We start from the raw sequence: 14,696 nt of genomic DNA on the forward strand, positions 1-14,696 counted from the left end.
TGCGAATTGCATGCTTCGCTACCAGTTTCAAGCGAGGTGAGCGATGGCCATATGTACAATCAGCTACGCATTCCTAGAATATCCGAACCTCTTAGCAAATTAACGGTATCTATGCTACATGTTCGATAGCTGTACAGAACAGAGTAACCAGCATATAACCCAGTTAGTAGGGCGGCTACGATCACGTGCAAAGGCCGGAGCTCCGCCCTCTCCGCCTCAGGATCCATATCGGTGCCTCACTTTCACTCTGCTTCACCCTCTCACTCATTCTCAACAACAACCTGCCCAGCAATGGCATCCCATCAACTCGCCATTGCCAAGGCCTCCTTCTCCGCAGGACTCCTGCGGCCAGACCCAACGTCCGTCGCGCGCGACGAAATCACAGCCTTCCACACCAGCCTAGACCGGGCGCTATCGCATTGCACCCCGGCAAACATCCAGGTTTGAACCGATGCGTCCTGACCCACTGGCCAATACCCCAGAAGTACTAAAATAATGTTCTCTTTTGCGCACCCCCTAGACCTGCAAACAATGGCTCCTGGAATACGTCGTCTCGTCAGGTAACCGCGTAGGCGGATGGGCCAAATACCTAGCCGCGTTGTCTGGATCTTTCGAATCGTCATCATCCACACCATCGCCGGCCGAGACTGGTGGGAAAAGGTCGACATCGACATCTGGCAAGCGAAAACGCCTTCATATCTTATATCTGCTGAATGATGTGCTGCATCATACGAAATACCATCTGGATACGACCGCCGCGTTCAGCACATTGAGCGGATCGCTGCAGCCGCATGTGGTCGAGCTGTTGGGCTACGCAGCGTCGTATGATCGCGAGAAGAACCCGAGGCATCATCGTCGATTGGATGAGTTGCTCGATATCTGGGAGGAGAACCGCTATTACGGGAGTGATTATGTGAATAAGCTACGCGAGGTGGTCAAGAATGCTTCGGTGTCCGGTCCGGTCAAGACGTCGCTAAGTGTCGAGGAAAGTAATGTGGATTTCTCGGGAGCTGGTGCGAAGCCAATGCCCTCGGGCAAGGATGTCCCGTTCGTCATGCCGGCTACGCATGGTGATCCATCTATGCCGTACTACGACCTACCTGCCGGAAACCTCGTTCCGCATATCATCCCAGATTCGACGGTACCGCTGCGGCCGGAGTCGATTAAGCCGCTGCAGTTCTTGGCTGGACCGGCGGACGAGAATCTTGTCGTGGCGCTGAAGAAGTTCCTCAAGGACGTGGATCGGATATATGGGACTGGAGAGCCGGAGCACGAAGAGGACGAGGTTGTGGATATTGATGATCTAGGCCAGGTGGTCGTCCGCGATGCCGATGGGGAGGTAATCGAGGGAGAGACATACTACGGATGGTCACGGTCATTCTGCCAACAGATGAAAAAGCGACAGGCGAAGGGAGACATGAGTCGCAGCCGGAGCCGCAGTCGCAGCCCCGTCAAGCGCCGACGATACAGCGACAGCGCCAGCGACTGGAGTTCGCGTTCACGGTCACGAACTCGTTCACCACAGCGCAGATCACGCCGGCGTGATTCCCGATCCCGAACACGGTCTCCATACCGACCTCGCAGTGCATCCCGGTCCAAATCGCGGGAGCGATCCAAGTCCTATTCTCCGCGTCCGCCAGCTCCACGATCCATCCCTCCTCCGCCTGAATACCATCATCAACCCCAATACCCCCCACCACATAATGCATATGGCAATACAGCACCGCCACCTCCTCCGCCTCCGGTAGGATACCATGCACCACCACCGCCGCCACCGCAAATGGGATACCCTTCGGCCGCCGGCGTACCACCGCATTTCGCTTTCCCGCCGGGCGGACCGGCACCGCCTCCGCCTCCGCCCCCGAACTATCAGGGAACTTGGCCGCCACCACCGCCGCCTGCGATGAACCTTGGGGCAGCACATCCACCACCACCGCCGCCGCCGCATGCTGCGCATCAAGGGTCGCATTTTCCGCCGCCGTACGGACAGGGTCAGTATGCGCAGCAGATGCCACCGGGGTCATATCATTTCCCTCCGCCGCATCCAGGGAGGGGAGGATGGTATGGTGGAGGTGGAGGAGGACGAGGTGGACAGGGCTGGCGCTAATATCAACTCAACTATTGTACTGATATAACACTACATTATGCCATATATCATTAATGAACAACAAATGACAGTCGACTAATCCTACATACATAAGATATAACATATCACATCCTAAAACTAACCCATATACTGTACCAGAAAGCAATCACAGAATAAGAACAGTCCCCAAACCCTACACCTTGAAAGAACTAATCTTCCATCTCGAAGGCTCCATCATCGCAGAAGCACTAGCTAGCACCCGCACTGGCAGAAGCACTGGCAGATGCCGACGCCGACGCCGACGCAGAAGCCGAAGCCGAAGCCTGCGCCACCAACATGCTCTCCCTCTGCTTACTATCATTAATAGCATCATTCTTATCCTTGATCGCATCGTCGAACGGTTTGCAAGCCGACGAAATGGGCTGGGAAGATCCTTCGGACTGTCACCGACACCATTAGCATCACATCACATCACATACCATACCATACCATACATTCCCCCAAACCAATCCAACAAAGAAATACAAGAAATGGAAGGACATACATTCGGCTGCCCATCACAACACATAACCTGATGCGAGCACTGATCATTCGGCGTATCGTCGCTCATTCCTGTACCTGTACCCATCATCATCATCATCATCATCATTAGCCAATCCACCCCCACAAACACAACTTACACCCCGAAGGGAGAATAGCGAGGGAAAGGAAAGGAACATACAATCCAACCCCAACACGGAACTAATATCAATGCCCCCGATCCATGGAATCAACATCCCCAAAGGCTGAGTGATCTGGGACGCGATATCGTTGATGGATTCGCAGCATTGTTTGGAGCGGTTGGACGGGGGACAGGTGGAGTTGTTGGAGTCGGCGATGGTTTCGTCGACGATGATTTGGGCAAGGGCGGAGGAGAGGCCGTCGGGGGTGTCGAGAGTTGAGGAGGGAGTTGATGAGGAGGATGGGGAGGAGGGTGAGGATGAGGATGGGGAGAGGGGGATGCAGGTTGTTTGTGTTAGGAGGGTGGTTAGGGTGGTGGTTAATGTGAGGATTTTGAGGAGCATTTTTTTTCAGTGAGTGTGGTTAGGACTTCTTTGTGACTTTTTGTGTGTTTTGTCTCTGTGTTAGAGAGATGGGTTGCGTGTGTTGGATGTAAAGTGGAGGAGGTGGAATGATGGTGAGTATATAGGGTTGGGTGAATTGAAAATAGGAGGATAGGGATGAGAAGGGGGAGGGAGAACATGTTCTCCTGGTGTGTGTCTCCCCCCCGTTGCCTGGCAGGCTGGAACAACATTCCAGGGGATACTTAATCTAAGTTGACTCTGGTCTGGAATGGTATGGTCTCTAGCCAGGATTTGATGGAATGCGGATGCGATACTCCCGTTGTTCCGTCAGCTGTCTGTCTGTCTGTCCCTGTCTAGACACTACAATTGTTGCTGCAGACTGGCTGATAAATACCCGAGTAGACTACTAGTCTACTACAGCACTCGTGCAGCTGCTTCTCGCACATGGCTTATACCCAACACACACACTGCAGGAGCAAAGCACGCAAGGGATATGAGTCATGATTCAGAAACCGTGCATTAGTAGATACACCAGGACCAGCCTCAAAATAAAGATGATAATAATACACAGGAAACAAGGAAGGAAAACAGGAAACTACTATGCCAATGGCCGCATATATTCATGCACTGCTCTCTGCACTACATGAACAGCACAAAGTGAGTGACAAGGGTCAGAAACAAGCCAGGGGCTGGCAAACCTAAAAAGTCCTCTCAGCAAACAAGAGACGATGTCAGAAATGGTGATGTAGTGATCCCAGTTCGTTGTCAACTCAAGTCGTTCAATTCGAGGTATTGGTGGAAAAGAAAGAAAGAAACAAGAAAACAAAACACACATGCAGTAGGGTCTCACGGAGCCTCGGCTCGGACGTCGCCCGTCTCTATGAATCGCTTCGCCATCGCTTCGAAATCAGAGCGCTCTCGCTTGTCAATCATAACGCCGGGAGACACGTCAAATAAAACTTGTCTTGGACGACGTGCCTCCCCAGATTGTCCACAGACTCCACCGTAAAACGTAATTCGTGAACTCGTCCCCAAGCCAGATGAGGGAAGCAGCCACTACAGCTGCCCCTTCCTCACCCGGGTAAGCCTTCAGAAGGACAGGTCGGCCGAGTTCACGCCGGACTTGCGTCTGGTAGATTCGGAGCTATCGTGAGCCGCACTAGTCGCGCCGGCAGCTTGACGGGCAAGCATGCCGCTGGTCGAGCTGCCGCTATTGCCGCTGGTTTGGCTGCTGCGGCTGCTCCGGCTGGATCCCTTTTCGTCGTCTAGGTCGGTGAAATCCGCCATCCGGCGTTGGGTGTATTCGAGCATGACTCGGCTGTAGTCCTCCACGGACGAGTGGGGGTCGACAGCTCGGCCTGTCTCAAGGTGGTCGCCAGGAGGGCGACAGCCTTCGCCCCCGGTAGGGGGCATGGAGCGGTATTCGTCGTCATGCATAGCAGTGGCCATCTTGTTGTTGTCTAGATAGGAGATCAGCCATGTCCAACCGCCGCAAACTGCTAATCATGCAAGACCGGCTCAGAGAACATCATCGTTCACACGAGACCGCCATCAAGGTCAGATGATCTGCCGACATCACGTATGAAGGGTGAGACCAGTGCATCAAGGAAGATCCCTCTTTCATATATAAGGCAATAGACTGCGTACACTTACCCCAAGATCAAGTGGAAAAGAAAAGGTAAGAAAAAGCAAAAAGCAACAATTATTGACTGATCAAGACAATAATAGTTTCAGGAATAACCACGGAAGCAGTGTGGGATATCCAAAATAAGACTAGCACGCGGTTTCAGGTGGACAGACTTGGTACGCAGCAGCTTTGGGCAGCAACAATAATCGGGAAACTCTTTACAACGGACCAACATATAAGATGGGACCGCCCGCAAGATAAATGTTCTGACCAGACCGACATGAGATCACAAAACGGACCATGACAGAACCGCTGGAGCGACATGTCGACCCTAGGGAGCAGGCTCGACTTGTCCATGGCCCGTGAGCAGAGGAGTCCACCGTGTTGTTGTGTCTCGGAGACCCCCATAGGACAGCCATGACATCATCTGCCGTCGCAGGGCTCCTCTCAGTGGCATCCTTCATGCAGAAGAGGGCCGATGGGGCCTGCACCGGCGTTCTTACCTTCTGTTTCTTTCCCCCCCTCCACTTCATCGGTGCGGCGGCGGAGGCGGCGGCGACTGGGGCCCGGACCAGACCTCCATCAGGGAGGGAAGGATGATCGGAAATAACCGTACTCCACTGGCTCTCCTCGGCCGGTGCTACCCCCGGATGGTCCACGGTCCCATCATTCAGAGGAGCAGCATGAGGTCACCGATGGAATGCAACTGGTGCATTGGAGAATTCATGGCGTCGAAAGATCGACAGTCTGCGCTTACTGAAGTGCACGTCCCTGCAGATCGGCACTTATACAGGCCGAGGCCTGGAAGAGTCTGCAGGCCGCCTAAGAATCCAACAAGAGGTATGATGGTTGACAGCGAGCCATCATGGTGGGGAGGAAGGGAGCTTGTCCCAGGAGCTAGTTGCACAATATGTGTGATAGAGAGAAGGAGGGAGACTATGGGGACGCGATGTGTCATGGTTGAACCTAAAAGTGAAAGGACGCTAGTTGACTAGGAGTATGCAAGAGGAGGGTTAGTGTGGAGGATGGCTACTGATCATCTCCGGTGCCAGTAAACTGCGAAAGAGAGGATGTCTGTCTCCTCTTCACAGTAGTAATTACTCCATTCTCAACCGGAGAAGTTCTTCCAGCGCTATGGCGGACCCAGGACCCATTCTTCTTCCTGGGAGGGAACCGACAACCGATAAAGATGAAACTAATCAACAACCCTGCAGGAGTAGTAGAGCAGTACCGAACAGGGGGGCCAGTTCTCACTGGGGAAGCAGTTTTTGGATCGGGGAAAGCAGCGAGACTTTGGGAAAAGCGATGGAGACGATGAATTCATCCTTGCAAATGCAGACCGATGATTGGCTGATGGGAGGAGTTCGGAACAAGCTAGTGCCATGGCTGCATCGGGAATGGCGCCGTGCCTGGGGTGCGCATGACGTCATGCATAAGGCCGCCACCGAGTCATTTCTGCTCGTTTGGCTCCATCTTCATCTTCAACATCCATTTACGAGGTATGATGAGGTCCTCCAGATGCTCCATTCTCCATTCAGCAAGACTTCTTGTCCTCTTCCTCTGTCCCAAGAGCTTGGTATGGTATATCCTCCAACATTGCCAATCTTCCTCCCTGCAAACCATCTCTTTCTCTCATTCCAACAACGCCTAGGTGAAGCAACATGTGAAAGGCAGTCATTCCGAGCACAATATCGCACTACCTAGTCCATCATAGAGTTAATGATCCGGTATCGGGCCATTCTACAACGGCAGGCAATGTATACTGCAGAGTCCGGGAAGCCTCCCGGATTGGATCCGATCTTTTTGGTGGCCCATATGCACCTTATGCGCTAAAGATCGTTGCCAGGACACGCAGTCAGGGACGCACACAAACACACCTCCCAGCCTCCCCTTTCTGCTATTCATCGGCTGAGTGTTGATATCCCACAGCGACCCACTCCTGTAAAATCTTCATCAGCAGAAGGTTCGGTTGGTGGCCCCCCAGGTGGATCATGGCGCAACCAAACTGCTCGCGTAAGAAGTTGGCAGCCCTGAAAGGCACTTCCTAGACTAGCGCATTTGATCTCCTCGGGACACTGCACTACGGGCAGCTAGTAGATAGCCCGGCTCAAACGGGCCACAAACAGATAGTATTACTGTGCCTGTGTGTCCAATCCAGGCAACGATCCCCGGCAACTAAGTTGGCTGCTGCTGCTGCTGCTGCTCTCCCACGCGGAGATTGAAGGCGGAAAGTAAAACACGCTGTCTGCGGACTGCACAACCACCGACCACCAGCGATAATCATAATCAAACAAAACTTGGAACCCTTTCTGGGTCTATATCACAGGAGCGAGCGGTCGATTATCACACAATGTGACATCTGTTGCCGTGGACCCATCGCGGAACAATGTTCCAGGAAACCAATAATGAATTCCTTCTCGGCTCTCACGGCGCGGTTGTTATTCCCTCGTCTGGCGTTTTAGTGAAGGAATACGCTCATGATATTGGGATGCCACGTCTCCCCAGCCCCCCGTCAAATAGAGAAAAAGCACAGGCGTAACTGGCCCCATGGATCCGGAAGTATCAGACGGTGAGATGGAATCGCCGCGACTAGCGACGAACAATTGTGTCTAACCGCTCCCATGATATCACGTTGTCTTCGGGCCTCCCTTGACATGTTTTTCGCGCTCTTGAGCAAGCGGGGGAGAATCCCATGGACTAGACCCGAACAGACAGAATATTGAGAACCTGAACCTGAACACCCTGCTTAACGGTTGTCTAGGCATACGCGCCTCCTCGGTTATGGGACGCTTCTTCACGTCATACCGCCAGGGATCGTGGAACCCATGATGTTGTCTGCACCACTGGAGGCGTCCAGTCCTGCTGCGAGTCAGATTATGACGATACGACCACCAGACTCCCTCGCATTGATCAAGTCCTGGCTTCCAGTGACGCCACGTATTCTCACCTCGCAGGCCAGATAACGCTCGATTGAACATGCTGTCCTCCCAAGCGCCGTCTTGATGACATGACATTGCTGAGACAATGTGGCCGATCATGCTAGGGGGGTGAAGGCTAGGCCTGCTTCTCCGCTCCGACGATGTCATATGTTTGCGGCCCGTTTGGCCGAGTCAGCTCGAATACGTACCTTCTCATCACACCCTATCGACATTCCCCGAATATCCTATAATTCGGAAAAGAGAAAGAGACACTCCACGTTGCCGTAGAGTGAAACATCCAACGTCATGCCTCAAACTCAGCTATCGATCCACCACGCCTAACCCGAAATGAAATTCACGTTGATACCAAGATGTTTGTTCCGATTGACCAGCTCCATTACCAGGAGAAAAAAATGCTCTAGATCCCTACAACAGCGGGTAGATACAAACAGACGCCACAATCAAAGGACAGAAGAAATACTTTCATCATGCTCGCACATCATCACACGTAACCTGTATCAATTAATCAGCTCCATCGGCCCCATTACCAAACGGGGCATAACACATAGCAACTGAAACCCTCGGAACTCAAGTGTAAAAAGACATCGACACTTACCTTTTCTGGCACCCTGGAAGAAGAACCTCACAACGAAGACCTGCAGCGCAGCCATCGAAACCATCATCAAGCCCTCAATCACGCTGAAGTTGAAAATACGACGCTCCGTACTACGAACGGTGCTGAAGTTCCGGTTCTCTCTCGTGCGGAAGTACTTCTGGTTGCGGGTGATGGTGGAGAGCTGGGCGGACAGCTTGAAGATCGACTCCTCAAGAGCGGAGGCCTGTTCGGGGCTAGCACCCTGGCGGGAGGGCAACTGTGCGCGTTCTTCGTTCTCAACCTGTAGACACCGCGCACACACGTACGTAATTAGTCTCAATCCCTACTACATTACTTTGTAATATACCACCCCAAAGGGTCTGTAGGATTGCCGATGTGATAATGGGTGACCAAAACAAACAAAACATACCGCGATCTCGAAATCGACAATCTTCTCCGCAAAGGTCGACATATCATTGTTGAAGCAGAACCGGTACTCGCCAATGCTTTGGGCCGTGAACACAAAATCGCCCTGTCTTTCCTTGGTGCCATCCAGGACCACCTTTTCGCCGGGCCCGACAACGGAGTAGTCGATATCGAAGGAACCGCCGGATTGGACCTACAAAGCCAGAATTGAAACGCCGATTAATGGACATTTCCGCATTGGGGAGTTAGATGCGAAATAGGAGGACTCACAGCAAAGTAGAATGCGAGCTTCACGTTCCTCTGGTCAACATAGTTATAGAAACAAGCCTTCTCGTTGGCCTCGAGGCGGTAGGTCAGGGCCGTAGCGGCCACGGACGACACAAAGGTGGCCAGAAGGCCGATAACCAGGGCTGCGAAGCGCATTGCGAGCAGGGGGGAGCGGAACAAGAGGAGCTGCGACCTCAAGTTTGGGATTACGCTTCAGGGGGGAACGGTGAACGAGTTCGAAGACAACGCAACCAGACTAAATGATGGAGGTGGAAGTTCTGGCCAGCTGTGACTTTGGCCCGCTCCGTTTGTTGTGTTTGCACTAACTGTCTTCCCGTTTATGCTGGACCCAATGGGGATGGATGGACCCGCCTCCTGTTTGTATTCATACACTATTTCTACTCTTCTGCCAACTTCACTGCTTTGGCATTCAAACAGGTAAATGCATATTACGTCGGAAGGCGGTGTCTGTCAAACTGTCTATATAACTCACACCACTGCTCCTATCTTAGCTAACCCTTTTACAGGTATACGGTTCATTCATAAAAGCTTGCATCGTTGCAAGCTAGCTCATACATCAATTCCAGCTGCTAAAAAGCATATCATAACGGGTCCATTAGGCCTGCCCTTCTAAGCTACCCGACAGACCGATACCACAACACATCGAAATAATTCGCATCTGTTCATCATGTATAAAGTATGTTGTTTTTGAAAATTTGTCTTCATAAGCTGAATCGCCTGGGCAACACATGTCCTCCATATGTCCATAATGGTATGCGTTCCCTGCCAATCGTAAGATAGACTGCCCAGCAAAAAAAAAATGACGTGCATAGCCATAACCACCAAGCAAAACTCCCATCTATCGGATGAAGAAAGATTCGCTCCGGTTCCAAAAATTGCGGTTCTTATTTACATGCTCGAGACCAAGCAGGTCGTCGGAATCACCGATGATGTCGGAGAGGATATCATCTAGACAGCGTCAGCCAAACCAATCGTTCTATTCATGGGGACGGAGCCGGGCCCACTCACCGTCTTCCACATAGCGCGGGTTGGAATACATATTGCGAGACACCACAGCAAACTTAATCTTTTCAAATTGCTTGCCCTTGATGCCGGTCCGCTTAGACAGCCGCTCCTTGGTCTGCTTGAAGATCTCGCCCTAATAAACGTTAGTAATGTAAAACCAAACCCCAAGGCGAGAATACGACGTACCGGCTTCATAACAAACTTGAAAGGCACACCATGCGGCCGGTTGACCTCGCGGTCGAAGTTGAAAGCATTTATCGTCCGTTCGCCGTCCTGCATATTGGCCTCTTCTTCGGGCACTCTTTCGGCGTAGAGCGACACGAATTCGTTAATGCCAGCGATCTTCGAGTCAGCCTGGAATTCCCGGTAGATCTTGCCACCATGGGTTTCATAGACGCGTGTCTCGCGGATCGTCTCGTCATCCAAATTTGCCTTCTTCTGAAGGCCGGCAACGAGATCTGCGATGGTACCGTCTCGAGGAACCAAGACCTCCACCAGTTGCTAAACACTGGTCAGCTCCAAGACCCTTTGCAACAAACGTGATCATCAATCAAAACTTACCTCCTTGGTGATGCCTTCAGGGAGCCATGTAACCTTCAAGCAGGTCTTAGACTCAAAGTCGCTCAAGCTAGTTTCCAGAACTTCGTAGTACAGGGCATCCTGACGATGCATGCTGTATCCATAGGTTGTTGCTTGCCCACCGAGAATATGATACAGGGTTTGGTTGGGTTGATTGGGGTTCCGCTTAATGAACGCCTTCGGCTTGCCAGTACTTGCGAGGACCGGTGCGAAGCGCAGATGTGTCGATTCCACATTCAGGTGCTCGCCGACCTTCTTCGAGAACTGATCGTATGTCATCTTACGGCTCAACGTAAGTGTAAATTCATCGCCCTCATCTGCCTTGATCGGAGCAAAAGTGATGTTGATCCTGTTCAACAGGTAGTCGTAGTATTGCCTTGCGTCCGTATACAATGCAGTTGCCGGTAGCTCGGACTCCTTAATCGTTCTCTGGAAGGTGATGATGTCTCCATCCTGAATCTCGGACTGCTGGAAGGTCTGCTTGGGCTTCATGACGTCGATCATGTTATGTTTGATCTCTTCGAACAGCATGAACTCGGTTCCAGCAGGCCAGCCCATCTTCTCGAGGATGATAGGGGCAAGGTCAGCAACCTTCTGTGTCTTGCGCACGTAGACGGCACCGACACCCGCGATTGTTTGCGAGGGTGCATCGAAATGCTTCAAGAAGACGAGCACCGAGTTGCTATCCGGCCAAGAGATTGATCCGTCTGCGGAAGGCTGGCCCACCTCCATCCAGACCTTGAACGGGTTTCCTTTCGTGCCATAGCGGTTGTAAGCTTCCTCAACAGTCATGTCCTGATCCTTGATGACTTGGTCCGGCCGAGTCGTCTTGTTCTGCCGATTCACCATGACCCAGAAACGAACCTGCTCAGGATTAAGTCCCTTCTCCTCTGCGAGCTGCTGTGCAAACTCTCCGACCTTCTTGGCCCGGAGAATTCTGTATTGCTTCGGCACCGCAGGATCAGTAGCTGGCAGGTCAGCACTCGTGAGGTCGAATCCGTGATGGGCCTGGAAAGACTCGTCGCTCAATACGCCAACATTGATATACAGGTGGGCTTCTTCTCTCTCCTTCTTCCTGCGCGCCAACTCAATACGTTCTTCCACGAGTCGGTTTTCTGCGGCATAGTTAGTTAAACTCTTTGCAGCTGAATAGAATACCCAACATACCGATGTGGGAGGGAACTTGCTCCTTTGTTATAGGCAAGAGAACATCATCCAATCTCGACTTCCGAACGTATACCAGCATGTAGGCGTTCATTGAGCGCTTCGTTGACAGCCCGCGGGTATAAGGCTGCCTGACACCGGCCGCGCCGTTGGCTAGTTCGTATTCACCACCGTAGTTCTCCTCGAGCACCTCCTTGTCCGTAGCCCGGGTCACTCGATCGTCGTCAAACCGGTACCAGAACCCATCCTTGGTAGGCTTCAAAAAGGCGTAGTAATGACCGGCATTCAGGTCACCGCTGTGCACCAGCACACCGTGCAACTCGTAGATCCAGGGTTCGGACTTATCGGCATCGTTGGAAAGGTACGGGGACGCATCGAACTCCATGGGGAAGGCATGGCGGTCGTTGATCTTCATCATGGCGTCACGATGAATGTCATACTCGAATCGCTTTAAATGAAGGTGCAGAACAGGCGGGAAGCTTTCAAAGATTACACCTTTCTTGGCGTCCTGAAGACCGTATGGTTGTCCGGCATCGTACTTGTTCTCACCTTCGAGAGTCTCCACCTGAATGTAGTCCTTGAAACTGTCGTCGAGAGTCTTGTTGCCTCGAACGTTAAGTTGGATGTCCCAGAAGTCCTCCACTCGCGACGATTCGTAGTCGACATTGATGCAGGAGATGTAAGTTTTCGTTTTTCCGACGAACATTTCCGGTAGAGCCTTTTCTGCCGGCGTACCCTTCATCTTCTCCTCCATCCTTTCCATGAGTTTTCTCGAAAGCTCCTGGACATCCTGTTGCTCAAAGATTTGTCGCGATTCCCAGCCGAAAGATGCTGTGAGTTCTGTCGTTGATACAGAGTTCTCACTCGTTTGAAGATTATAAAACAGTCTCTGGAGAGTCCAAGCACTGTTGTCTCTCGAAGCCTCGGCCTCCGTGGGGATCTCGTAGACGGCCTTGGAACGTGTCAGCATAATCACGTCAAGACAGGTAGAAACTACCACATACCTTTCGGAATTTGTTGGTAAAGTATAAGGACTGCAAGAGCGAGTTCAGATAGCAAGTTGCGCCTTGGTTCTTCAACCCAACCATGCCAGTTTCCTTCTTCGAGTCGTAGCTGGAAGCAATCAGCAAGAGGTCCGAGTAGGCGTCTGAGCCAATACATACTTCTGAAAGCTGTGCCACAGTACACCTGTTGGATCTTTGACGACACGCACGTATGCTGTGATCTTGGCCTCTTCGTTCTGCACCAGAGGAACGCCGCGGCCCTCCCATGGCACGCTAAAGAGCCTGCGCAGCTCACAGAATCGAGTGAATCCCCAGTCACCCTCGTCCGCATTAAACCGATGTGTGGCGACTACAATCCGATCAGCGAAAAAGAAAAAAAAATTAGTCACGGCTTCCAGTCTGGGTATACGCACCGTGAGAGATATAGATGGACGGGTCGTTCACATTCGACAGGACCAGAGCAAACTGGACGCAGGCATACCAGTTCGCTGGAGGTTCGTTTTCCCAAGCGTGTTCCAGGTAGAACGATGCATGTTCGACATGATTACCGTAAGGAAAGAAAAGGACCCGCCTATCCAAAAATGTCAGCACCAGCTTGTCGGACAGAAGCGATAGGACGGTGCACCCACCAAGGAAAGCCGGCGCACTGGAAGACCGGGCCGTGTTCCTTCTTCTTGAGTTTCCGCCAATCCTGGATATGCCATGTGTGATATGTCTCATCTTCTGTTTCCAAATCGGGGTCTTTCGGGAGGATCCGGGCCATCATTGCTGCATCTGTAGTGAAGATCGGGGAATCAGACATGTCCTCAAGCTTGACGGAGAAAGCGCTCGTCACCGCGACCTGTAACGGCTCACCCCCACCGCGGGGATTCCGTGACACCAACACACAACCATCGCCACGGCAAAAGAGACACCAAAAGGAGCAAAGGAAGACGGGGGAAGAAGAATCTTACGATCGTCGGCAAGAGGCTCTGGCTCCGGTTCCTCCGATCCGGACCGAGAGACGACGACTTCGTCGGTTCTGTCATTGTGATACTGCTCATATTCGTCGACGAGCATCTCACTGCCTGGGACCTATAGGATCCGGAACACGATGTCAGCGGTCGGTGGCTTGCCGGAACGGAAACATGTTGAAGTAAATGCGAAATGAATTTTAATGAACAGCAATATGAGGGAGAACTTACGTTGTCCATGTAGAAGGAAAAGAGTGCGCACCCGCACTGGAGATGAACGACAGACTCTTCTCACGGACGGGACGCTGCAGGTGGATGAGGGAGTATTAAAACGGAACGGGTTAATCCTTCGGAGAAGTGGTAGGATAGGGCGGGAATGAAAGGGGAGGTGGAGAGGTCAGGACCTCGTAAGTCGAGAATGAGAATTGAAAGAGAAGAGGAGGATCTGGGCTGCAGTGATTCCAGTCCGCAGGAGTTTGGGATGAAGCTAGTGGCGGAGTTGCCATAACCCAATAATAACGGCCATGCGGGACACAGCAGCCCTTATTATTAAGAGGTTTCTGGTGCTTCCCCTACAAACCACCACCACCACCACCTGTTTTTTTCTGCCTGTTACTACTGTGTTTGCTGCCTTTTGAAGGTGGGTTGATCAATGGATGGGGGTAAATTCATAGGGCTTATTGACTCGAGGAAGGTGGATCTCTCTACAGTGACAATGCCCTAGCCACTTCTATTCATGCTCGTACGATGATTGACTCCAATGCCAATGGTTTTGGCATTGAATGCTTCTTGTTGTGAGTCGTGTGAACACAGGACCTGCACAAAAGAAGCAGTAGCTGGCAGTTACCGGTTTTGCCATCTGCAGCTTTAATTTAGGCGGCTACTAGGTCCTCCTCCTGGCAGTTGCCTGGCGTTGGCTCGCGTTTTGTTATCTATTTTCTATGCAGGATACAGAGTAAGGGAAGGCTGATAGCCACCTACCCAAGC

The 14,696-nt window shown here is 52.0% G+C and overlaps 5 protein-coding genes across 5 annotated transcripts; 1 reads left to right on the plus strand and 4 right to left on the minus strand.

Annotated features, from left to right (window-relative positions):
• Positions 1 to 291: 291 nt before the first annotated feature.
• Positions 292 to 2,107, plus strand: BDQ94DRAFT_170930 (RNA polymerase II-binding domain-containing protein; the record flags this gene model as incomplete). Its single annotated transcript, XM_026771605.1, has 2 exons — positions 292 to 441; positions 521 to 2,107. 2 exons carry the CDS (start codon positions 292 to 294, stop codon positions 2,105 to 2,107), a joined length of 1,737 nt encoding a protein of 578 aa, XP_026625731.1.
• A 227-nt stretch (positions 2,108 to 2,334) lies between these two features.
• Positions 2,335 to 3,150, minus strand: BDQ94DRAFT_170931 (uncharacterized protein; the record flags this gene model as incomplete). The annotated part of the gene is made up of 3 exons (XM_026771606.1): positions 2,335 to 2,526; positions 2,631 to 2,704; positions 2,808 to 3,150. The coding sequence occupies 3 exons, from the start codon at positions 3,148 to 3,150 to the stop codon at positions 2,335 to 2,337; spliced, it is 609 nt and encodes a 202-aa protein (XP_026625732.1).
• Positions 3,151 to 4,112: 962 nt separating this feature from the next.
• On the minus strand, positions 4,113 to 5,009 carry BDQ94DRAFT_40044 (uncharacterized protein). The gene is made up of 2 exons (XM_026775670.1): positions 4,804 to 5,009; positions 4,113 to 4,610 (listed from the first exon to the last, which is right to left on the minus strand). Exon 2 carries the CDS (start codon positions 4,597 to 4,599, stop codon positions 4,240 to 4,242), a length of 360 nt encoding a protein of 119 aa, XP_026625733.1. The 5' UTR covers positions 4,600 to 4,610; positions 4,804 to 5,009; the 3' UTR covers positions 4,113 to 4,239.
• A 2,987-nt stretch (positions 5,010 to 7,996) lies between these two features.
• Positions 7,997 to 9,239, minus strand: BDQ94DRAFT_144874 (emp24/gp25L/p24 family protein; the record flags this gene model as incomplete). The annotated part of the gene is made up of 3 exons (XM_026766537.1): positions 8,987 to 9,239; positions 8,721 to 8,909; positions 7,997 to 8,591 (listed from the first exon to the last, which is right to left on the minus strand). Coding segments are annotated over exons 1-3 (716 nt in total), but the record flags the coding sequence as incomplete, so codon positions are not given.
• A 210-nt stretch (positions 9,240 to 9,449) lies between these two features.
• BDQ94DRAFT_144876 (ubiquitin-specific protease UBP15) lies at positions 9,450 to 14,240 on the minus strand. Its single transcript, XM_026766538.1, has 11 exons — positions 13,941 to 14,240; positions 13,710 to 13,830; positions 13,386 to 13,530; positions 13,170 to 13,327; positions 12,916 to 13,105; positions 12,757 to 12,865; positions 11,756 to 12,704; positions 10,571 to 11,703; positions 10,196 to 10,510; positions 10,013 to 10,142; positions 9,450 to 9,952 (listed from the first exon to the last, which is right to left on the minus strand). Exons 1-11 carry the CDS (start codon positions 13,947 to 13,949, stop codon positions 9,843 to 9,845), a joined length of 3,369 nt encoding a protein of 1,122 aa, XP_026625735.1. The 5' UTR covers positions 13,950 to 14,240; the 3' UTR covers positions 9,450 to 9,842.
• Between the last annotated feature and the right edge of the window lie 456 nt (positions 14,241 to 14,696).

The sequence above is a fragment of the Aspergillus welwitschiae genome, assembly GCF_003344945.1.
Source record: "Aspergillus welwitschiae strain CBS 139.54b unplaced genomic scaffold BDQ94scaffold_18, whole genome shotgun sequence".
Lineage (NCBI taxonomy): Eukaryota > Fungi > Ascomycota > Eurotiomycetes > Eurotiales > Aspergillaceae > Aspergillus > Aspergillus welwitschiae.